At 41.7% G+C, this 21675-nt stretch overlaps 2 protein-coding genes across 16 annotated transcripts in view; both read right to left on the bottom strand.

The window, feature by feature from the left end:
- Positions 1-15582, bottom strand: part of camk2d2 (calcium/calmodulin-dependent protein kinase (CaM kinase) II delta 2) — a 32658-nt gene extending 17076 nt beyond the window's left edge. For 4 of the 13 annotated variants that reach the window (XM_086119325.1, XM_086119323.1, XM_086119324.1 and 1 more), the window contains exons 1-5: positions 15160-15579; positions 11770-11864; positions 1591-1650; positions 517-571; positions 185-250 (exon numbers count right to left, since the gene is read on the bottom strand). In XM_086119325.1, coding sequence (XP_085975451.1) covers positions 185-250; positions 517-571; positions 1591-1650; positions 11770-11864; positions 15160-15221 — 338 coding nt within the window. In that variant the 5' untranslated portion in view covers positions 15222-15579. Of the gene's footprint in view, positions 1-184; positions 251-516; positions 572-1590; positions 1651-11769; positions 11865-15159 lie in introns of all 13 variants that reach the window. The other 9 variants (XM_086119331.1, XM_086119330.1, XM_086119328.1 and 6 more) reach the window with 4 other exon arrangements.
- A 1217-nt stretch (positions 15583-16799) lies between these two features.
- cxcl8a (chemokine (C-X-C motif) ligand 8a) lies at positions 16800-18172 on the bottom strand. Of its 3 annotated transcripts, none has more exons than XM_086119803.1 (4): positions 17937-18171; positions 17651-17783; positions 17449-17535; positions 16800-17171 (listed from the first exon to the last, which is right to left on the bottom strand). In XM_086119803.1, the coding sequence occupies exons 1-4, from the start codon at positions 17998-18000 to the stop codon at positions 17159-17161; spliced, it is 297 nt and encodes a 98-aa protein (XP_085975929.1). In that variant the 5' UTR covers positions 18001-18171; the 3' UTR covers positions 16800-17158. The 3 variants fall into 3 exon arrangements, with proteins under 3 accessions (XP_085975929.1, XP_085975928.1, XP_085975930.1); XM_086119802.1 differs by having other exon boundaries at positions 16800-17174; positions 17937-18168; XM_086119804.1 differs by lacking the exon at positions 16800-17171 and having other exon boundaries at positions 17445-17535; positions 17937-18172.
- Positions 18173-21675: the final 3503 nt, after the last annotated feature.

Consider the following 21675-nt stretch of genomic DNA (forward strand, 5'->3'; position numbering starts at 1 on the left):
CGTAGGCTATATGTCGTTAATCACCTTTATAAATAGCTCTCTGAGATGCCTCCGAGGAGAGGCAGCTGCATCACACCTAAGAGACGACCATACGCGAAACAGAGCGATATACACGCAGACCCGCACCGCAGTTGTTTCCCGCAGGACACGCACGACGGAGGCCTGAGACGAATGCGCGCGTTACCTGGCATCAGCCTCGCTGTAGTACTCGCGGGCCACGATGTCCTCGAAGAGCTCCCCTCCCGTCACGCTATTGGACACGAGACAACATTTTCAGTGTGTCGCTATTCAACACAAAGACTCATAAACCTCGGCTATCAAACACACGTTGCTCCATTTCATACGAGGTGTTGAACTTGGCCTAGTGAGAAACGTCTTATGATGTTGAGATTTTCGAGTATTTCATATTGTCATGGGATTCATAAGGTGTGCAAAAAAAAAATGAAAATCTCTAAAAAGAACACCGTGATTTTATGGTAAAAGACTCTTGTTTACGTGTGGCAAACGACGACTTACAGATCAAACACCAAATAGTGGAAGCCCTCCTCTGATATGCTGTCATGGAGGCGCACTGTAAATGAAGACAACAAAGAAGTGGAACTCAAAGACGGAAAAGCTTTTTTTTTTTTTTTTAAGACAGCAGTATTGTGCCGCTTTAACGTCAAGGGTCTGCTGTCCTTTCTGACAATACATCAAAATAAAAACTAATGCCAGGTAATTGGGGGTTATGTCATATTATTCCACGTTTAAAAAAAAATGATTGAATGAATGACATAATTGTAAACAGTTTGTATGTGGTTATGCAGATATGTGAACTGTCGCTAATTCTTACCTGATATAAATTCCTGGGATATTGAATCATAATAATATACTGTAGTGCTCGTGGGATGTCACAGTTATATATTTTGGCTGTTGAGAATGTGACAGACAATCTAATTAAACTGGTTAAGAGATCATCAATATGTTTCTGCAATTGTCGCGGCAATTAAATCCTGGCTTGTCATTTGTGCATTCCAGGTGCCATCATTATTTACAGCATAATATGTGCACATACATTTTAGTAGCTACACGTGCTTGATTATCAAAGGACATCAATTGTAATATAATATACACAAAGTATGTACAAGTTCGCCTATGGTGTAGTCACTTTTGATAGCCTCTCATAAAGTCACAAATTTTTTTTTCCCTCTCCCTACCTTGTGGTTTCCTTTCTGAACTCTGACTGTAAATTTCCCCATTGCGGGACAAATAAAGGATATCTTAATTTAAGTATATTTTTGGTGTACCTAATGTAGTGGTCTGTGACTGTTTAAATATCGGATAAGTGGGATGTGAAAAGGGGAAAACGAAATGGGTTCATGACGGTTTCAGAAGGAAGCATAAGTGTGAGGCTTCCGTGCCTGACGATGACTCAGCTGAGAGATTGCGCACATAAATCATCCTTAGGTCCCACATACGCACACAAACACACGTGATTTGATTTTTTTTGTCCCCCCTCACACGCTTGCTGTCCAGAATAACCACGACTGGGAATCACCGCAATGTCTTTGTGCACATGTTGTCTTGCAAGAGGCAGCAATTACGGCTCACCAATGTTGGGATGCTTCAGTAAACGGCAGATCCTCGCCTCTCTCTCCAGCTTTTGATGATCTGAAAGAGAAACGCAAGCGACACAAACACAGAAAACAGAGCTATTTTTAGCACAGTGATTGGCTTTCTGAATCATCTGGCGTGGCGTCGGCTTAATTGTTGTCACCGTGTGTCACTGCTTTGTGGAGTGTGTGTGCATGCCAGGCTTGTACAGCTCTTCCCTTATCAGAACCCAAGTGTTGGACAAAATAATGTGACCTGACATGTTCTTGGGAAAGGGCATTTAACAGACAGTACCGCAGTGTGGACATTATTGTCCCAACTCAAAGTGAGCTGCATGTTGCTGTCTGCCCTCCGTCCAACAAGCTCATTAATTGATTCGTAATGTTTACCAGTTCATTGCATCAGTGTCTTTATTATTAGGTGTTGCTATCAAGGGCAGGCTCACCGTTAGGCAAAACCTGGGGTCTCGAGATTCCTAAGACCCCTTAAAATGTCTCAGATTAATCAAAACGTTTTCAATTAAAAGCAATCACTATCTTGTTTTAGGATTTATTCCAAAGCTTAAAAACACATCAAAATGCTTCATGCACCATGATCCGTTCATGTGGCTCTCCCTTCTCATGCACTGGACTATTCCATCTTCTCACTTGCAGATTTGTTTCAGGAAAATGCACAATGTGAGGAAAATGAAGTGGATACATCCTAGAGGAGAAAGTGAAAGGAAGATATTTATTTCGTTATTTATTTGTAATCAAAGCTACCAAAAGGTTTCATTTTTCTCGGTAACAACAATAACCAGGAGTGCCAGGCGCCCTTGCCAATAGCATTCGCGGAGAATGACACGATTTGTTCTTTTCATCACAAAGAGGTGAGTATTAAAGCAGGCACCCAAATGACTGAAGACGCCCCTGATTGGTATTGGTTCGAAATAAGAGATGCCGCTGTTGACTCATTTTATTGGAGTGGGAACATGATTTAATTTAATGTGCGTTCATGCCTTTGTGTATTCCAATGAATGATAAAAATATAGAGAATGAACAACATTTTGTCTACGCCCATGCATTATTTTAATGAAGGTATCATTTTAAATGCAGCTCCTGCATTGCATAGGCAGTTGTAGAGTGCTTATTGAAGACGCGAGTCAGTGTAGTTTGCTGGAACACCAAATCTGCTGATTCCCATTTGGAACAAACGATTGGAAGGCGATGTGGTTAAAATGAGTGATGAAGTACGCTGTTGAGGCGACCCACTTCACAGTTTTGCCTCGGGACACAGCGAGCAAGAGAACGAGGGAGGGAGAGGGAAAAAGAGCAGAGGGTTCTAGTTTCTTTCTCTTTTTTTTTTGAAAATAAAATAGGACACCTATTTTTTACTCCCACCCTTTTCTCCTTCCTCTGCTCTTCTTCTTCTTCTTCTTCTTCTTTTTTTTATAATGAGTTCAACTCGGAATACCAGCTGACTTCTTGGCATCATTAGTGTTTGTTTATGTACTGCATCTTCCCAGAGCAGCATGCAAAATTGAGAATGCAGCGTATTTACAGTAAAGCGTCAGGATGAAATATACAGAAAGCAAAAACGACAGGAGAAATGCTGAGAATAGTGCAGTTGGGACAACACCATCAAAACACAGATGTATTCCTCCCTGAGCCCTGGACGAGGAGGTGGATTTGTGCCAGCTGTTTTGTTAATTTTCCATTCATTATCCTTCCGATCATTTCAGTATGAACGAGCCATTCCTCTAATTAAAGAAGCTGTCCATGTTTCACTCAACATATGTGCCCTACAAATGTCTTTTATCGCTGCCTTTTATTTTATTGCATATTGCGACATTCTGGCGTATGCTGGCTTCCATGAAAGAAAATTGGAGGGGACAGCATGATTACTTACAGTTCATGCGACCTGCTTGATGCCGTATTGCTCTTGAGAACATCGTGAACGCGATGTTGTTTGGGATGTAGTACCAACCCGAAAGATAAATGCGGCCAGGCCAGGCTGCAGGGGTGTCGCTGCAGGCGACAAGGGGCACTCAGTCATCACATCAGTGGATGATTAGTGGAACCCTTTAAGCAAGGTCACTTTTTCATCTCAGCCTTTCACTGTAACTTAATGACACTTTCGTATTGTATCCATTCATTTTCTCTTGCACTTGTCTTCTCATTAATATTGTGGGTGAGCTAGAGCCTACCCTGACTTTGGGCACATGCTGTAATTGTCACCAGTCGAGTAGATGTGATAAATCAATCGTAAATTCCACCGTATTAACCAAATTCTTAATGATCGATGAAACAATTATATGTCCAAGTCTATTTGCTACTATACTTGGAATCATAATAACAGCACTGATGCTCATACGAACACAACATGAGAGGTTTCCTGGATGATATACAAACATTATAGACCACGACAGAGGGTTATGTGAGGCCACCAGGGCAATGAGAGTGACTTAATCTAAATTAGTGTACCAGCATGAGTTCTTATGTGGGTTTTTGTTTTGGTTTTTTTACTTCAGTGTTAATCATTACAACTTTGTAAGCCCTTCCGGGCATGTACTGCAAATGTACAAAAGAGTCAATTCTTGGATGTTTATCACATACTGAAACTTCCTTCATCCATTTGTTCATTATCTCCCTTCACTTTTTCTCTTTGCTTTCAATCGTCCACATAGGTAGTCCACCCCGCAGCCTGCTGGACATCTGTTGTCTAGCAACTCCACAACCAATCAGAGCTGGCAGGCATCTCCTCTCCTCCCTCTGCAGTGGAACCAGCCTTGCATGCAAATGGCCGGACGCTGAGAGTTTGCTCAAAACTATCAAACTCTACACAAGCGAAGACAGAGAACCCCAAATCAAAAGCATTCTGTTCCATAAAACACATCCATCCTTGAAGAACCTCTTATGCAAATGCTGAAAATACACACTGCAGAGCAAAAGACTGGTTATAACTGTCTGGACCATACAAGAAACTCTGCAGAACTTGAGAATTTCCAAAATGAGATTATACTGCAGAAATTATTCTTGCATTAATTTGCCAATAAAAGTAATGAAATATAACACTTGGCATCTTTCAGGTATAATGTGCAGGTATATTGGCAATCAAACAACTCGTTCATTTGCCAAATAGCAGCCTCTGTAGCGTGTGAAAGAACCATATACAGCCACAACAGCATGTCACCTCCTCCTCATGCTGGTCACACCCCACTGTGGGAAGCATTCCATTCTTCAAGCAGCATTTGTCGCAGGTCAGCCAACGTTGTTGTTTTGGTCACTCTTGCACAAACAGCACATGCCCAAGCTGATACCGCAAGTGTTCATTGGGGTTAAGGTCAGGACTGCTGGCAGGCCTTTCCACTCTCTCCACTCCCAAACTTTGGAGGTCGTACTCTGATGGAGGCGAGTGTTGTTATCTTGGAAAATAGAGTCTGGTACCAGACTGTGGAGGCACTGCATTGCCACTGATTGCAGAATCTCATGTCAATATCTATCTGCACTGAGACTGCCTTCAATGATGATGAGTCTCATTTTTTTGTAGGTTTTGTTCGGGTTAACCTGGGTCATTAACCGAAACTACCTCATCAAATTCTCAAATACAACTTGATTCTTGCATCTGCAACTGCACTGCCGCAGTGTGTGTGTGTGTGTGTGTGTGTGTGTACACGTGTGTACTTTGCTATTGCAAGGTTTTACAGTACTTTGACTTCCTGTGAATCCTTTGTGACCATATTCAGTGTGAGAGAAGATATTATCTGACATGACGTGTCAGCAAGAGAAAAACCAGAGGGAGACAGAAACACAAAGTGAAGCACAGAATAACAAACAACCTCAAAAAATGCATTCAAAATCTGAGTGGGGGGCTTTGAATTACTCATATATTCCTGTCACATTAATATTAATCCAACAATCCTCAAGATTACATAGTTATAAAGGCAAGCTTTCAGGGTTCAGATCAGATGTCATCATTAACAAGACACTGATAAAGTCTATGGATATTTTAATTCACAAACAAAGAAGAGACGAAAATTAATATATGATTTCTTGGCATCAATTACCGCTCTACAAGTTGAAGCATGATTCATGGCAAAATAACGCTGGGTGGTGAGTTCTCGCAGGATTCACGGCAAAATAACGCAAGGTCAATAGGCGGCGAATTGACGGTTGTGACAAAACAACCACAGTGTAAAAAGTGAAGCATTAATGGTAATGGCCTAGTACAGGGCCCAAGAGAAAGAGAAGACACAAAATGTTTGGTGGTGGTGGTTTATCACGAAAGATTAAGCCAACGGCTGTAATGTTCCAACACTAATGCTAAGCCAATGCTGGATAATTTACTAGCTTGTAGCATGTAGCATTAGTAGCCACTTGTTGATATCATTGTGTGTGAAGTTGAATTCGTACAAACCAAGATATGTTATACAATGCAAGTGAACTACAGTTAACACAAATTACTTCGGCAGCTACACTTGGAGGCAAACTAAAATGAACGAATACAATTTGTCTAGAATAAACAAAAATAATACGCCATACATGATTCTAAACAATTTTAACCACCATTTTCATCCATGAAATATGTGTATGAACGTTCATTGTATCAGTGACAAAATCAATAATATCAGTGACAAAAAAGGCGAAAATATTTTGTTGATCGCTAAAAATAAATGTCGCTATGCCAGTGATCCTCATTAGGGTCTGCTGCAGTCTATTCCAGATGACATGCCAAGAGGCAGGGTACAACCTGGACTAGTTGCCAACCAAAAGGAGTGATGACCTATTCATCTTAACCCTTTCAGGGACAGCGGTTACTACAGTGGACAGCTTATCATGTGATCAGGTTACGGGGTGCATGAAAGCGTTAAATGACAAATCATTGCAATTTGTCATGCTTTGTCTTTCTTCAATATATTTGGCTATTCTCCCACTTTCATTTCAACCTCTTCGATGACTTAGTTGATGAACAATTTCATATTCAGTTTAAAACATGATATGAACCCCCCGCCCAACCCCCCTCCTAGTAGCAGGAACTGCTTTCATCTAATCTAATTAAGTGTTTAACTGAAAACGATGTTGTGTGGTAACTGCGACATCCTCTGCCTGCCAGTGGCTAAATAGTCCTCCTCCATATGCTTGCATCCTAGCCTTGCAGAAGCCGGCGGTTCTAATGAAACCCTGAGGGACAATGAAAAGCTGTCACTCTCCTCTAGTTCCCAATAGAGGAAGAATTATGAGACTGATTACTCCCTTGCTTTCTCTTCGGAGGAGAAACCAAATGTGGCTGGTGCCAGAGATAAAACTGTCCCCAGAGTCGCGTTGGGAGCCTCGTAATGTACTGAGTATATGCATCATACACACACACACACACAGCCACACACTAGATGAATGGTAAACACGGTGCAAACATACCAGCGAGACTGAGAGATGACAAATGCTACAAATTAAGAACCCTATTATTCACACACAAGTCCCATTGTCACAGGGATAACCAACCCAATGCTCAGACACTCGCCGGTCACACCAGAATGTTCACCTTGCAAGTCAAATGAGATGTAATGCAAGTGCTGTATATCAACCACAACCACAATATGAACACTTTATTCCTCTCTGAGACCGCCAATCAAAACTGACTTATTAGTATCTGGCTCACATCGGATCGTGCAGGTGCGCCCATGTTTTGGCTCGTGTAAATTGTCTTCGCAAGCTGATTCTGACCATCTAATTGACCATCCATCTGTCATTGCCTTCTACGAGATCCACTTTGAGCGAAGTGACGATACAGTGAGTAGCTGTATCGTCATATCAATGTCCTCAGTCTATTAATACTTGATCACTCTGGACTGTTGTGAATGCTGTGACTCCTAAACACTCAGCAAGGGTGACCGGACTGAAGATTGTAAAAACTGTAGAATCACATGGGATGGGGAAAAACAAAAAGATGGAGAATGGATCGTGTTGATTGTTGAGGGCAAAGGTTAAAAATAAACCGAGCAAAGACACTGAGGTGGATGAGGACTGACAATTAGTCTTGATACATATGGTTTGCTAATGAGTAAATAAAACTAAAACGTTCTGTCGATCAATTTGTGTTTAAATCCCGATGTTTCAAAGACAAGAAGAGTTTTGATATGCGACAGTTTCAAGGCTCTTCCTACAGATGTGAGGTGTGATTTACTGTAAGGCTGAGCCACAGCAGTAAATAGCAATGGTTAAGCAGTAAATCACATGCTTAAGAATGTACAGGCACTGTAGACAACTATGCACGGTAACAGTAGCACTGATGATAAGACTTACCAAATTGAGATGTGTCCTGGCTGGGCCAACGATACGCTACACAACCAAAGTAAGTGTGGTCTGTGGCGGTCAAGGATGGATAACTTTTTTAGGCCTGTAGACCACCAGATTATCATTTTTTTGCCACTATTAAACTACTTTGTACACCGTGTGTTTGTTTTAGTATCATTATATCATCACTTTAAAAGTTCCACTGTCATTTTAATTGCATTATATTTGTAAATTCGTTTCACCTGATCAGTGGTTTGTGTCCATCTGTGTCATTCGAGCTCTTGTATTTAGATCATTTTAGTGTACTCTACTGGATGTCCACTCCTTTGTTAAGCGCAATGTTCACTTGTGGTTTTAGTATGCCATTGTAAATTACAGTACATCATTTGCTTGAATGTTGCCGATACCTCAGGAGATTTTAACCCTTCAAAACCCAACATGGACTACGGTTGCTCCTTTTTTTTTTTTTACACGGCTACCCACCAAAGTTCTACAAATTGCTTAAATGAGCCATCTGCAAAAATGCCCAAAGCGGGTGCTCTTCCTTCAGTTCATAATTCAGTGCCACAGTTGCACACTTGAAATCCAGCTGACCAGACAAGTAAGCATTGAATGAAATAAATCAAATCAACCTGACTTATTTCAAAAGATGAAATCACGGTGTGTGTGTGTGTGTGTATGGGTGTGGGAGGTGCGTGTGCGCGTGCAAGCGTGTGTGTAAACGAGAGAGAGAGCAGAAAAATCAACATATATTTTTAGCTTCAAGTACCCAGTGAGTCATTTGAGCCCCTGATCTCTCCCGACTTTCTCTCCCCCACCCATCCCTTCTGTCTCTCCTCTTCGTTCTTTTTTTTTTTCTAAGGCGCAGTCGCAGTGGCAGATAGACGATAAAAGAGCAGAGAAGAAGAAGACCGTTCTTTACGTGACGTTTACACTATTGAGGCTGTGGTAGACTGGTCATTTCTGTTACCATGACACTTCAGTGTCTCTCCCATAATGCTTTGCAACATTTACACATGAGTAGGGCAAATGTTAGACGTCTTTATCGCCAGGGCGAACAGCTGAGATAAGCTGAGAGGGTCGAGATAGCCAGGAAGTGAAGTAAGCGCACAGACACTCAAACAAGAAGGCTCATATGCATATAAACAAACACATAAACACAGATGAGGCACTGCAAACGCACACGGGGCGAGCCCCGTGCTGCCCGTCACGTGCAAACGCAAAGTGACAAAAGCTGGCAGACAGTGTCGCAGTGACACTGATGCATGCATAAAAGGAGAGCGCGGAAATGCTATGAGGAAGATGGCGTGTGTGCCCACACACACGCGCACACGCGCGCGCACACACACACACACACACACACGCGCACACACACACACACACACAAACACGTTGAATGCCATTATGCTCACTTTTCTCTCTTTGTACTTCCTATCCTTTGCTTTCCCTCCTTTTCCTGCTTCCTCTCAAGCGTTGACGCATCTTCTGCTGGCTGTTATTGGAATGCTACATAATCTGGATTGCAGATTGAAGGACACATGTGCACGCAAAACCAGAAACACAATACACTGTACACTGCGTTATTGCTGCGTTATTTCCCGCAACCAATCCCACACTCACCCCCTTTCAATTCTTTATATTTACACACGTACACAGAAATGCTTGGGCAAGCACACAAACACAGTAAGGTAATGGGTCAGAGTAGGTGGGGGTGGGAAGCCCTGATCCTGCCAGAGAGGAGGGAATCGGCAATGCAACCCTAGGGCTTATCGCGGAAAGAGGGTAAGACCGCATCTGACACGCCAGCATGTCAGCTATGTCCACACAAATGGAGGGAAAAATACAGAGCTATCGTGAGTGTGTGTGCGGGTGAGCTGAATGCATATGGGGTGAGGTATCCCTTTGCAGTTATTTTTAAATCTTTCCCAGCATGCCTGTGGAGGATCACTGATCCTTGCTGCAAAGGTGTCTATTACCAATGGCGCACTCTGGGATCACATGAGCGAGCGAAAGAGCAAATTGTTGTGGAAAGAAAAAGGCAGAGTCAGCGAGGACGCTTGAAACATGGTGTGACAAGGGGATGAAGACAGGAATAGATGGTGACATGTTAGTCTTGGACGAAATATATGCAAATCGCAGGCAGAAGGCAGGAGCCATATCAAAGGAACAAGAGCACAATTTCAATGGTCGAGGAGTCAAAGCATGAAAATTGTGGGATGTGCACAATCTGGATCAGACATGCTGCTTTTCGCATTACAGCACATACGGAAACAATCAGATTGATCTGATGATCGTAAACAATAGCGAAATGTGGATCGTCACTAAAGTTGAAAAGGTGCGATCCGTGGACGAATGTATCTATTAGGGATCTTTGATACCTCTTTTTTCAGAACAATAGCAGTGCGAGTAGTCACACCGAGTAGTTAAAAACGGAAAAAAGTAAAAAAAAATTCAAGACATAAGTACAGTACACATTTTTCTAATTGTGCACAAAATGAACCAGCCAGTGATGACCAGGCGGGCGTGTCATAACTAATTGACACGTGGAGTTGGGTGTGCCTTACCCTCCATGGCAAAGGCTCTGTCGAACCCCTGAGACCGATTCACCGAACCCCTGGGGTTCGATCAAACCCAGGTTAAGAACCACTGCTCTAGTCCTACTGATAAAACATGCATGGCAGGTTACTGGAACACTCAAAATTGTCCCTCGGTGTGACTGTGAGCGCCAATGGTTGCTCGTCTATGTGTGCACTGCGATTGGCTGACAACGAGTTCGAAGTGTCCCCCGCCTACTGCCCGAAGGCAACTGGGATAGGCTCCAGCACGCCTGCGACCCTCGTGAGGATAAGCGGATTAGAAAATGGATGGATGGAAGTTTGAAATTCCCCTGCTGAAAATGTGTGTAGCCAAGAAAATAGTCTGCTTTCAAAACAAGTTTTTCATCAATTTGTTGTGCACCGCATCTGTAATAATATGAGGAGGTGATTAAACATTTAAATGGTTTCACAGTCAGAACGGCCCTCTGAGGAAAACCGTAATTACAATGTGGCCCGCGACAAAAATGAGTTTGACACCCCTGCAGTAGGCAATCACAATGTTTTCGTTTTTTTTCTTAGAAATTCAGTTTATACTCAAATTCAATTTTAGAGAAAAGGCCACAGCATAATAGCTAGAGACAGCAGCCATTGGTTCACACTGGCATAAACGCATACCATTGTTTATGCTGCATTCTGGTCCCTGGGTTGTGTGTGTGAATTTATTTCTGATGACATAGGTGTGAATTAGGGGGGTAATTTAAAAAGAAAAAAAGATTTGAATATGAAAATCGGTTTTGCCTTAAAAGAGTGCATTAAATTGAATCAATTACTCGGAGAGATATACACTAGAGGTGTGTATCTCTCCTAGTGTACCACCTCTATGTATATGAAGTGTATGAGGTCGTCTTTAATAAAGTGTAACAATGTACCTGTTCATGCACGTACATGTGCGCGTACATATGCCTAAAAGCCTACAGGCAACCAGGACAGTGGCTACAATTACAGTGACAGATCTGAAAGAACTGGGTCGGCTTTGCAAGAGATTTGCCCCTGGGATGCCAAGACCAGCCAGAGCTCTGATGAATCGATTCGGAATACATGCACAGACACACATAAGCACAAATAATATATTGCACTTTTCTATATGCAAGCCATATAAAAAAAAAAAAAAAAACATGATCAAGCGAAAAATCCCAGTGACTGTGACTCCTCCTTCCCACAAACACACACTTTCTCTCTCTAAGAGCCCCGAGCGCCATCATACAGGAGCTGCAATATTCACACTTCATGCACGCGTAACTCGGCTGCACATGGGACACGTCCTCCTGCTCGAGTGCCACTGCGCATGTTTGTTTGTGTCAGCAACCTACCTCTGGCAGAGAGCTTCTTGGTGTTGATGATTTTGGCAGCATACTCTTGACCAGAGGAGATCTTCACGCATCTGCGGACCACGGAAAAGGCTCCCCTGGACAAAACAGTATCAAAAATGGGTCATAAGAAAAGAAGACAAAGAATGACAATTTCAACTTTTTTTTTGTTGTCGTTTTTTTGTTCTTCGGGGGCAGGGTAGTCACCACAACACAATGACATAATCCATGCTTTTTATTATATTTAGTAACGCGGATCTTGTCTCTGACAAGTAAACGGATTTCACACACAGCCAAAGCATTAGGTACTATCTTGAGGTAAAATTTGAAGAATGTATTCATTGGTGTATACACTGGTGTAGAAATGCATGCCGTTTCATTATGCTCTGCGATTCAATGAATACATTTGTCATTAGCTTTGGAAAGAGATTACTAGCTTTTCTATTTTTTACTACCATTTCTATTGGAGTTGTTTGCTAGTTGTAGTTGTGACGATTACTCTGTCGATTGTCTTGTGATACAATTCTGACATTGTATGTTTCATGACGGTGCTAAAATTACAGCACGAATGGACAGTAGCTCTTGTAATCCAGCAAGGGGGGGAAAAGGGCAATGTAATTTGAACTTTAATGGCACCGGGAGAGATGGGTAGTTAGCTAGAGTTTTAGGTTGAGCCTGATTTAGCGAGCCTGTCAGATTTTATGAAGCAGCGCTCAGCTGCCACAAGGGAGTCACCTCTGAGTTGGCTGAGCTAAAAATAAATAATTTACAGTCGCATTTCAGCATCGCAAAGGTGTGCTTAGCAGGCACTGCGCAGCTCATTTCACGTCAGGTATGCAGCGTCCCAACCGGGGTCAAGTTGGACCAATTGGAACAGAAAAAGGTGGTTAGTAAAGGATTACGATGAGTATTGTGCTGTCGTGCCGAAAGGGGGCACATGTGCGAAGACCACCAAAAAGTAGGTCGGCTCTATTTGAAGGAGCTGCATCTATAAATGCAGCCTTGGACAGGACTGCCTGCCTCAGCTCCTCTCAGCTCTGTACACACACACACACACACACACACAAAGCATTTTGTTATTCATCCTCTGTCTCGGTCTGTGCACTTTCCCCTTCCAGTCTTTCCCTCCTCTGCAACGTTGTACTTTTTCTAACCTCTGACTTCTAATATCGTACACCTCAGGTGAAACCTGGTCCAAGCAAATTTCTACAACTAAATTATTTGGTGAGGGACACTAAGACAGGCTCATAGGAAAAACACAGAGATGGGTCGCATGTTCTATCGCATACAGCAAAGTGAGCAGCCTGCCACTAAAGCTTACCTCCATTTCATGAAGGATTTGGTGAAGAAATGTTAAAAGCGTTCACGTGTTACATAACGCGTGCACTTATCTACCCGTGGATTCACTGAGAAGTGCGGTGTCAAGTGCATCTGTGTGTGCCTGAGCTCAGCTTGACAGCAAATGTTTTGGATTCGGAAGTCAAATAAGGGAACGCTATCGAGACAAAAGCATGCCATGAGGGGTTAAGATATCTTAATAGGATGGGAGAATCTCAACATCATGTTCTGAACTCCTTTTTCAATGCCGCTGTCATACTTAGCAGAATAATTCTACCCGGAGGGGGTGCCAAAGCATGGATTTGTTTCTCAGTTGATGACATTTGTTCTACTTTTGACCCCATACCACTGAGGCTGAATCGCCAGCACCACTCCTGCTTACAGCCAAGTAGTGCCTTCCATTTGAATTCCATTGCTTCAACACGCGATTAATAATGAACCAGTTACGCATTATCAACCTGAATTCCCAACGATCATCTTATCAATTATTAAGTCAATCCTTTTAAACCTACTGCTCAACGAAAACCTCTGGCAATTTCTCACCGCTGCTAACTACAACTGGAATGAAGAACTGTGGCCGTATTAATTTTTCTCTCTCTACAACGATACACGGGGTGAGGTGTTCGTGTTTTACAACTGGAACACTATCTGAAGTTTCCAGGTTACGAACCATGCAATAAACTAGTTTGCGCACGCAGCGGCGTGAGAGTATGTCTGTGCTCCACGGCAATAATATTTTGGTTTATGTTCATGACTTAGAAGGGTTTTCTGTACATATATTTAAAATTCTGGCTTCATTACTATGTTATAGGTTCATGTTAGATAAACTGAAATGTCACAAAATGTAACTACACAGTTCAATTAGCCTTCAATTGTTTTGCTTGTCACTATAAATTGCTTGCATATAGATTGATGAACGAAGAGGAATTATTTTGAATGAGTTAAAACTCATTCAATGCCAAAGAGAATCAGGACATTCAATGCTAGGTACGTGTTTGTTTATTTTTTTAATTCACGTGGAAGGGTAAAAAAGCTGGCACTGAATGAGTTTTAAGTGAAATTGGATCATTTCCCACGACAGACCTGATGATCTCTCACGACACATTCATGTACTGTGGCATAGTGGTTGGGAATCTTGAGACTACGCACGCCCCAAATTTGAGTTACTCCGCCACGATAGGAATGTAATTCTTGAGGATTCTCCGTATTATACTCTCTGAAAAAGTATAATAAATTCTGGTTATGTGGTAAACTGCAATTCACATTTTCTTTTTTTTTCTGATGACCAATTCAGGAATGTCTACAGAATGGGAGTGGCAAATGTATACAGGAAGGAGATCAGGTGAGTTCAAAGATCTTATAAGTGGTATACCTGCATTGTTATTCTCGGATACATGGGAGGTATTGCAGCTGATTGGACTGCATGTTCTTAAGGACTATAAGCTTTCCGACTTTTTTATTTGGGGGGGTGGGCACTGTGGAGGGGGATTGTTCCATCTCGCTTTGCGCACACTGGGCTTGGGGTGCTGGTCAAGTCAGCCAGTGATTGACCACACATACACATTGAGGGGATTGCTGTTGCACAAACTAACAATTATTTACACATGGGGACTTGAGTTGGAATATGGGAGCCTTATTGGCACCGTAAACACTGGCCACTGTACATGATGAGGACGTCATGATGAGACGTCACACGCTTACCCAACGATGTCAACAGGACTTGGAATAAAATGTGGGATTAAGACGAATGGGATGCGACTGAACATCCCTGCATTAAACGCGACAATACTCCGCACCCCCCCCCCCCCCCATCCCCCGCACACAGCGCACGCACAAACGCGCGCGCGCACACCCACACAGTCATGCCCCTCATGTTCCATCCGCACATGCACAGCCATTCACGCACGCGCTTTGGGGAAGGAGGGGGGCTAGGAATCTGTCCTTAAACCAAGGCGGCCTATTACGTAACATGCTGACATTTTAATACAGCAATGACGTAACATGATGGCGGTGGTGATGATGATTATGATGATGATAATAATAGTAATTGCTTACTTCCCCAGCTCCTCAAACAGCTGATATTCGTCGGTAAATCTCGTGCAGATCGTTAACGCCATGGTGGAAGGGACGCTCAGGGGTGTATTTTCTCTCTCCCTCTCTGTCAAACCCACCACACGCAATGGTCCGGTTTTGTCGTCCGAGCTGCCAGTGAGTCTTTCATGCACTCACGGCGTTCATCTGCAGGAGGTCTGATGATGAGGAGGAGGACGAATAGGAGGAGGAGGAGTGAGGAGTGAGGAGGATGGTTGGTTGCAGCAGAAAATAAAAAATAAAAGCGCTCCACTTAGGAAGAGTGCACTTCCGGTGATATGAGTAGCCGCGGTGGTGTTATTCGTCGTCTAGTCACGGACGTAGCATGTTTTGGCGCATTTCGGTGACCGCGTGTGTACTGCGAGGCTGGTCGCTTTGCGCTCACCACAGCGCTGCACTAGCGTACCTATCCCCAGCTGTGCTCTCAGTCCCGCCCCCTCGGTCGCAGCACTCTGGCCACACGCAAATACTGTAATCTTTGCAGCCTTGACACCTATGAATTAGATGCACCACGCATGTTATTTTGGTCATTACAAAACAAACAAACAAACAAAGACGACATCAACAATTCTTCATTCATAACACCACAACATAAAGGGAAAGATGATTCGATAAAATTCTTTATAAAAGCTGAGAGATGCTCTTGCAAAGATGAAATGCCACTAATAAACGGATTGTGGGCTAAAGCAGAAGGTTAATGCATCACAATTGATCATAGAATGATATCCGCCATTCCCAGATAATGTACTTCAACTTTACGCCCCCTGGTGATCACGCGTAAGATCGACAATAGGGGTGAAATCAGCTGTCGTAACTATTTTTTCAAAACATCATGACATCATTGCATAATTGAGATTCTTGATTAATATTCAATCAGATGAGAAATGAGCTGCTGTTTTGTGAGTTGCTAACTTCCATTTTAAAATAATAAACCCCTGCTCATCGCAGGGGTCATAGAGTGAGTCCTGCCGCAAATACTGAAAAAAAGGCCTGGAATCGAACCCTCGACCTCTCTGCTGTGAGCCAGACATGCTAACCAGTCGACCTCCACCGTGCTGTCAAGTAAACTACATCCCCTCCAAAAATGTATCTGGATCCAGATGATTGTATTCGGTGCAGCCATTTGATGACATAAAATTGAGTACATGCATCACACTTTCAAAACACTTTCATTTTTTTTTTTCATCATGAGGCAAAATAGCTTTCAAAATGCCAGCCAGCCTAACTTAATCATTACCTTACATCTATCCATTCATATCCGTTCAATAGAGGAACTGAATCTGTGCGTCAGAGATTCTTTTAACAATGTGTGTAATTGATGTTGTTGGCTGGTGTTGACGTGTTCATGGAGTTGTACCGTATTGGCGAAATTGACTGGTTTTCGTGAAGGCAGAATTTTTGACAAAGCTCATATATTCGCTCTTATTATATTGTGCGGGTGTCCCTAATGTGATCAACAATGGATGTTTGGGTTAGGGTTAGGTGAATGGTGAATTCTAATTTTACACCATATCATCTTTACAAACACGTGTTGGCACTAAAGTGCAACACATTCAAATGTGAAAAATAACAAGTAACAACTAACTTGATTTTTTTTTCTTTTATTCATCAAAAGGGTGCAGGACAAAAGATACAAATATTGCATTCAGATAGATAAACACTTCATAAATATATTAAATATGTGCAGCATAAATTAAAGCAATATTAGTAGTGAAATTTTTTTGCAGCCTCAGCAAAGAGGCTGCACCACACACTGTGCGTGTCCAAACACATGCGTACTTGAAAATAAATAACATGTTTGATTCAAACATAATTCATCTGTTGATGGCTTCAACAGTTGTTCAAGTCAGCTGTTCTCTGTTTTTAAACGAGGCCAGTCCTTGAACAGGTGAACACTTTCGTACTTGTTCCACATTTTCGTGAATGCAGCTCGCGGAGCATTCCTCCCCATTTGGACGGCTGCTCAACGTCTTTTGCTGCTGGAAAAAGAGAAGGATACGCTTTTTAACTTTTTAATTCAGTTTAGACTGACTGGACAATTTATTGGCTACACACATGCATTCTAATGAGTTGAGTGTGTCTTTTAGTTTGAACTATTTTCAGTATTACATCTTTACAATGCACTTTGTGACCACTGCCTCTTTGAAAAAAATCGCATTTGTGAAACATCTCTTATCTTGGATCTCATCGGATGATGCAGATTTGATGGCATGAATATTCATGGTAAAAGTAGTTGAATAGATTTGAACTTACTTATTGAGGATCCTCTCAATGACTCTCTTCACCCAGTGAGCCGCAGGGTCAAGGCACACCTCCTGGCCAGTCTTTTTAAGTGTAGCACTGTAAAGCAAGAGACAGAGGTGCCTTCAGAACATGCATAATTGGATTGTTCCAAATAAGGTTGTTCCATCTCTGAAAGGTTAGATTAGCGTCAGAACTGGGAAAAAGTGCTTACATGATCTCGGTCTCCTCACAGTGCGAGTTGGCGGGAATCAGCTCAACCTTCTCGATGTGGCGGCCGATGGGTCTGCTCTCCGTCTGGATGCAGCGGCAGTGCAGCTCAACTCCCAAACTTCTGAGAGTCATTCCTGTGAGGAAACAGGGGGGGGATTGTGTTTTAGTGAAAGAGCTCGGATGCTCATCTGCGATCGGTCTGCATGCAGTGATAATAATAATAATAATAATAATATGCAAGAGTAGCAATTCCAAAGCTGCACGATGCAACAACAACGTAAGCTCACCTTCACTGATAGCCACAGAGGCCAGCAGGACCAGCAGAGCACCGAGGATCACTTTGCTCATCATACTGTTGTTCTCAAATTGAACAAGAGCTCAAACTTTAAAATGAAGAAGTTGCCGTTCAAAAAACTCGCCGAAGAAGTGATAGTGCGGTTTGTCCACTTGTTGTCCTTCCTTTTCTGTCCTGTGCTGAGTTGCTTTGAGCTCTGCTGTTTGAATGTAGTGCTGAAGAGGAGAGTTCCTCCTTATATTGAGCCTCGCATGAGTCACCTCTCATGCAGATGTTGCGCAAACTGGGATTGTTGGCAGTCGAGCGGGAATTCACAAAGTGCGCAGGAAAAGAAGGTGATTCGATTGGCAGGTTAAATGTGTGAGGCACACTCATGGAGTAGTATTTGTCACTGAGTAAAAATGTATTGTTCGGAAAACACAATGATTAAAAATTTGTAATCCAGCAGCATGTGATTAGAATGATTGGCATCTTTCACAGCTTTTTCATTTTGCTGTTGCTCAGACCCAGGTCAGAGAGAAATTGATCAACTGCTACCTGATTCACAGGTGACATAACAGGAAAGGTGTGGTTGATATGAGAAGGCAAGTGGTCCTCATCAAACCAAATAACAAAATATTCTTATTTAAAGATAAACTCATGTGAATATGCTTCAAAGACAAGTAGAGTGTCAAATCTCCCTTTGCCTGCTTAATTGTCAACAAAAACAACAACAATCCTTTTGTACCCACACTACGATAACGACTCATCTCTTTTCCCAACAGAGCATTTTTAACCAGTGTTATTTGAGCCTCCTCTAACTTTCCCAGGCTTTTGTTCCCATTGTGCGACTGTCTTTGGAATGTCATGCAAGTATCAAATTCAGTATTGTCGTGGCTCCACAAAAACACAAATAGAAAAATGTCTTCATTGGCATGATACTCATCCAGATAACTGGTCATATATGTTATCATTTTATACGAGACATTGATGGATAAAATAATATTCAGTATAAATAATGAATAGTTTTCAAAAATTGGGGTATTTTTCTACTTTTGGCAGGTCCACAGTTCAGGATGAAAGCCTCTTGTCCAATGCAAGTTGGGATAGGCTCCAGCTCCCCCCCAACTCTAATGACATCAGCCACTACAGAAAACGGATGCATGGATGAATTATAAGGGAGATAGATCCCTTTATTGTGCTATCACCAAATAGACAGTCCAACCTCTGAAGTGAAGCAAGTCTTCAATGGTACAATTCAGAATTTGAGTGGAGTTTTCAGGGAAAATACAACGTTAAAAGTCACAAACTCGTTTCAATGAGCATAGAATTAAGTGTGTTTTTCTTTTTTGTTGTTGTTTTTTGTTTTGGCAGAAATATTGCTACGCTTATTCTACAAGAACAACTTGGCTGAAGTAGAACGAAACCATAAGCAAAGAAAAATACACGCTATATTTTATGGAGCCCCAAAGATGATGACATGGAAGGAATCAAAAAAATAATTTTTTTAAAAGTTTTTCGAGGGAAGGCAAAGTTGTTGTTTTTGCTTCATGTACACATCAAATACTGTACAGGTTTTACGGTGGCTACAAACACATTTTCCTGCATGCTCAATACAACAGTGGCACATGGAAATAGAAGTTCAGACCATTCAGAGAGATTCTACCATAACAAGTATGTTTTAAAGTTGTTTAAAGTGAAGGGATTAGAATTTATTGTTTATTCGCCACCTAATTGATTAGGGATATTCTGTCAACCACCTATAATTTCAAATATTTCCGATATAAAAATTAAAACCTGGAGTCGATCAGGACTCAACCTTCGCTGATTACTAAATGGGACCTCAAATTTGGGTTAAAATGAAAATATGTGTATGTATACAGTATATATATACATATATATACAGTATATTCATGCACCATCCTATTATTTAACATAATTTAGATTTATTGCAAATATTTTGACATTGTTTGGAATATTTGCAATCAAGTTGAATCACAATGAAAATGAACACGTCAAATAATATTATGAGGCTGATTTTCACTTCAATAAATGTTTATACACATGGTTACCCATGCAATGAAAAGGTCAGTAAAATGTGACAGGACAAAACTGATGACATCTTATGACGATGACTGCATGTTCGACCCCAAATTAAGTAAAAGTTTTCTGTGAACCTCAATGACTGCGGTAATTGCAATAACCTGTTGGCTACAATGGCTTGAAAAAAAGGCATGGAAAGTGAGATCTGACGCAAACACGGCAAGCTGAGACACGTCAGATCATATGAGATTTTAAAATCCAAGTCATCACTCACACCGCAACAGGAAGTATGGCGCAACCTTTGCGACGGTGGTGCATTTACGCTTAATATGGGCTCAAAGACACACACACACACACACACACACACACACACACACACACACACACACACACACACACACACACACCATAAAAATTAAGATGCGGTTTGGAAAAAAACAGAAGTTTTAGTTCCCTCCTTTTGGTATGTGAAAAAGAAAAATGACAACTGAGGAAGTTGATGTGAATGTCTCATGAGTAGGGGATTAACTTAATTTGCACAATTTCCCCAGTGCTGGTTATAGCTGGTTGTTGTTGTTCTCTAATTCTTCGGAGCGAGGCGGGCATGGCAATTCTGGTTTTTGTTATTTCTTGATGACATAAGTTCAATCAAAGGTTTTGAAGGAGGTAAATTTCATTTGGACAACTCAGGCATGTACGATTGTGACGTTCCCTTTTGGAACATGATTCACAGGACAACAACCAAAACTTTCTCCATGATAGCAGAAAGGCACTTAGAAACGATAAGCATGAGTCAGATCCTCTGTCCCATAAAGAATGGATCATCGTTTAAGAACACTTGACAATTCAAACAGAATTACGGAAATGCGGACAATATTTGTCTGCTGGTTGGAGTAAATAATTACACAAGTAGATCAATAAACTGACATTTTACTTAGCAAAAAATGATCCAACTTCTCTCTTTTGGAACTGTGATGCTTCTGACTATGCCAAAGTTGCCAAATGTTTATGCAGGGGCATAATAAAAGATTACCGGTAATTGAGCAAGAAGAATTTGGTCGGGAAATTTGTCGGTAGTTAATTGTTAAGAGAAAACTGATGGAATGTCAGCTACACGGGATGCTGAGATGCACTCACGCAGACCTTGATTTTGGAGCAGCTCCTTAAGGTCGTATTACACTGGCGCAGAAACAAGATATCGAATATTCACAGAGGTTCTCCCATCCCAGTAAAAATAAGACCATTTTTCTTTTTTTACTTTTTTTTTCTTTTAATTGATTGATTGTTAATGTTGCCCGTAGTCGACTGGCCTGCTTGGGGCCCAACATTGCTACAGCAGATACGATAAGATTAGATTTTGAGTTTAATGTTTTAAAAATTCAACTGGCCTCCAGTAGTTTTTTGTTTTTTTTGCACGTGTGTTAAGTCTTTAATATTTGCTGAACAATCATAACAAATATTAAAAACTGCATGGGGAAGGGGACTTTACACATTACCAACGGTGCAAATACTGAAAACACGTTATGATGACATACAACATGAAATATTCCGTTTAGAAATTTGTTCCACCAGCTCCTGTGCCGCTTGTTGTGATTGTCAACCCAGTGTAAGAATTTCACTTTATTTGACAAATGATTGGCATTTTCTACAAAGCCTTCTTCTGCAAGTAGACAGACAATTGTTTGCCAGACAGTGACCATAAGTGCGAA

This window comes from Hippocampus guttulatus, chromosome 9 (genome assembly GCF_054856545.1).
Source record: "Hippocampus guttulatus isolate MCC_2025c chromosome 9, RoL_Hgut_1.0, whole genome shotgun sequence".
In the NCBI taxonomy this organism is placed as follows: Eukaryota; Metazoa; Chordata; class Actinopteri; order Syngnathiformes; family Syngnathidae; genus Hippocampus; species Hippocampus guttulatus.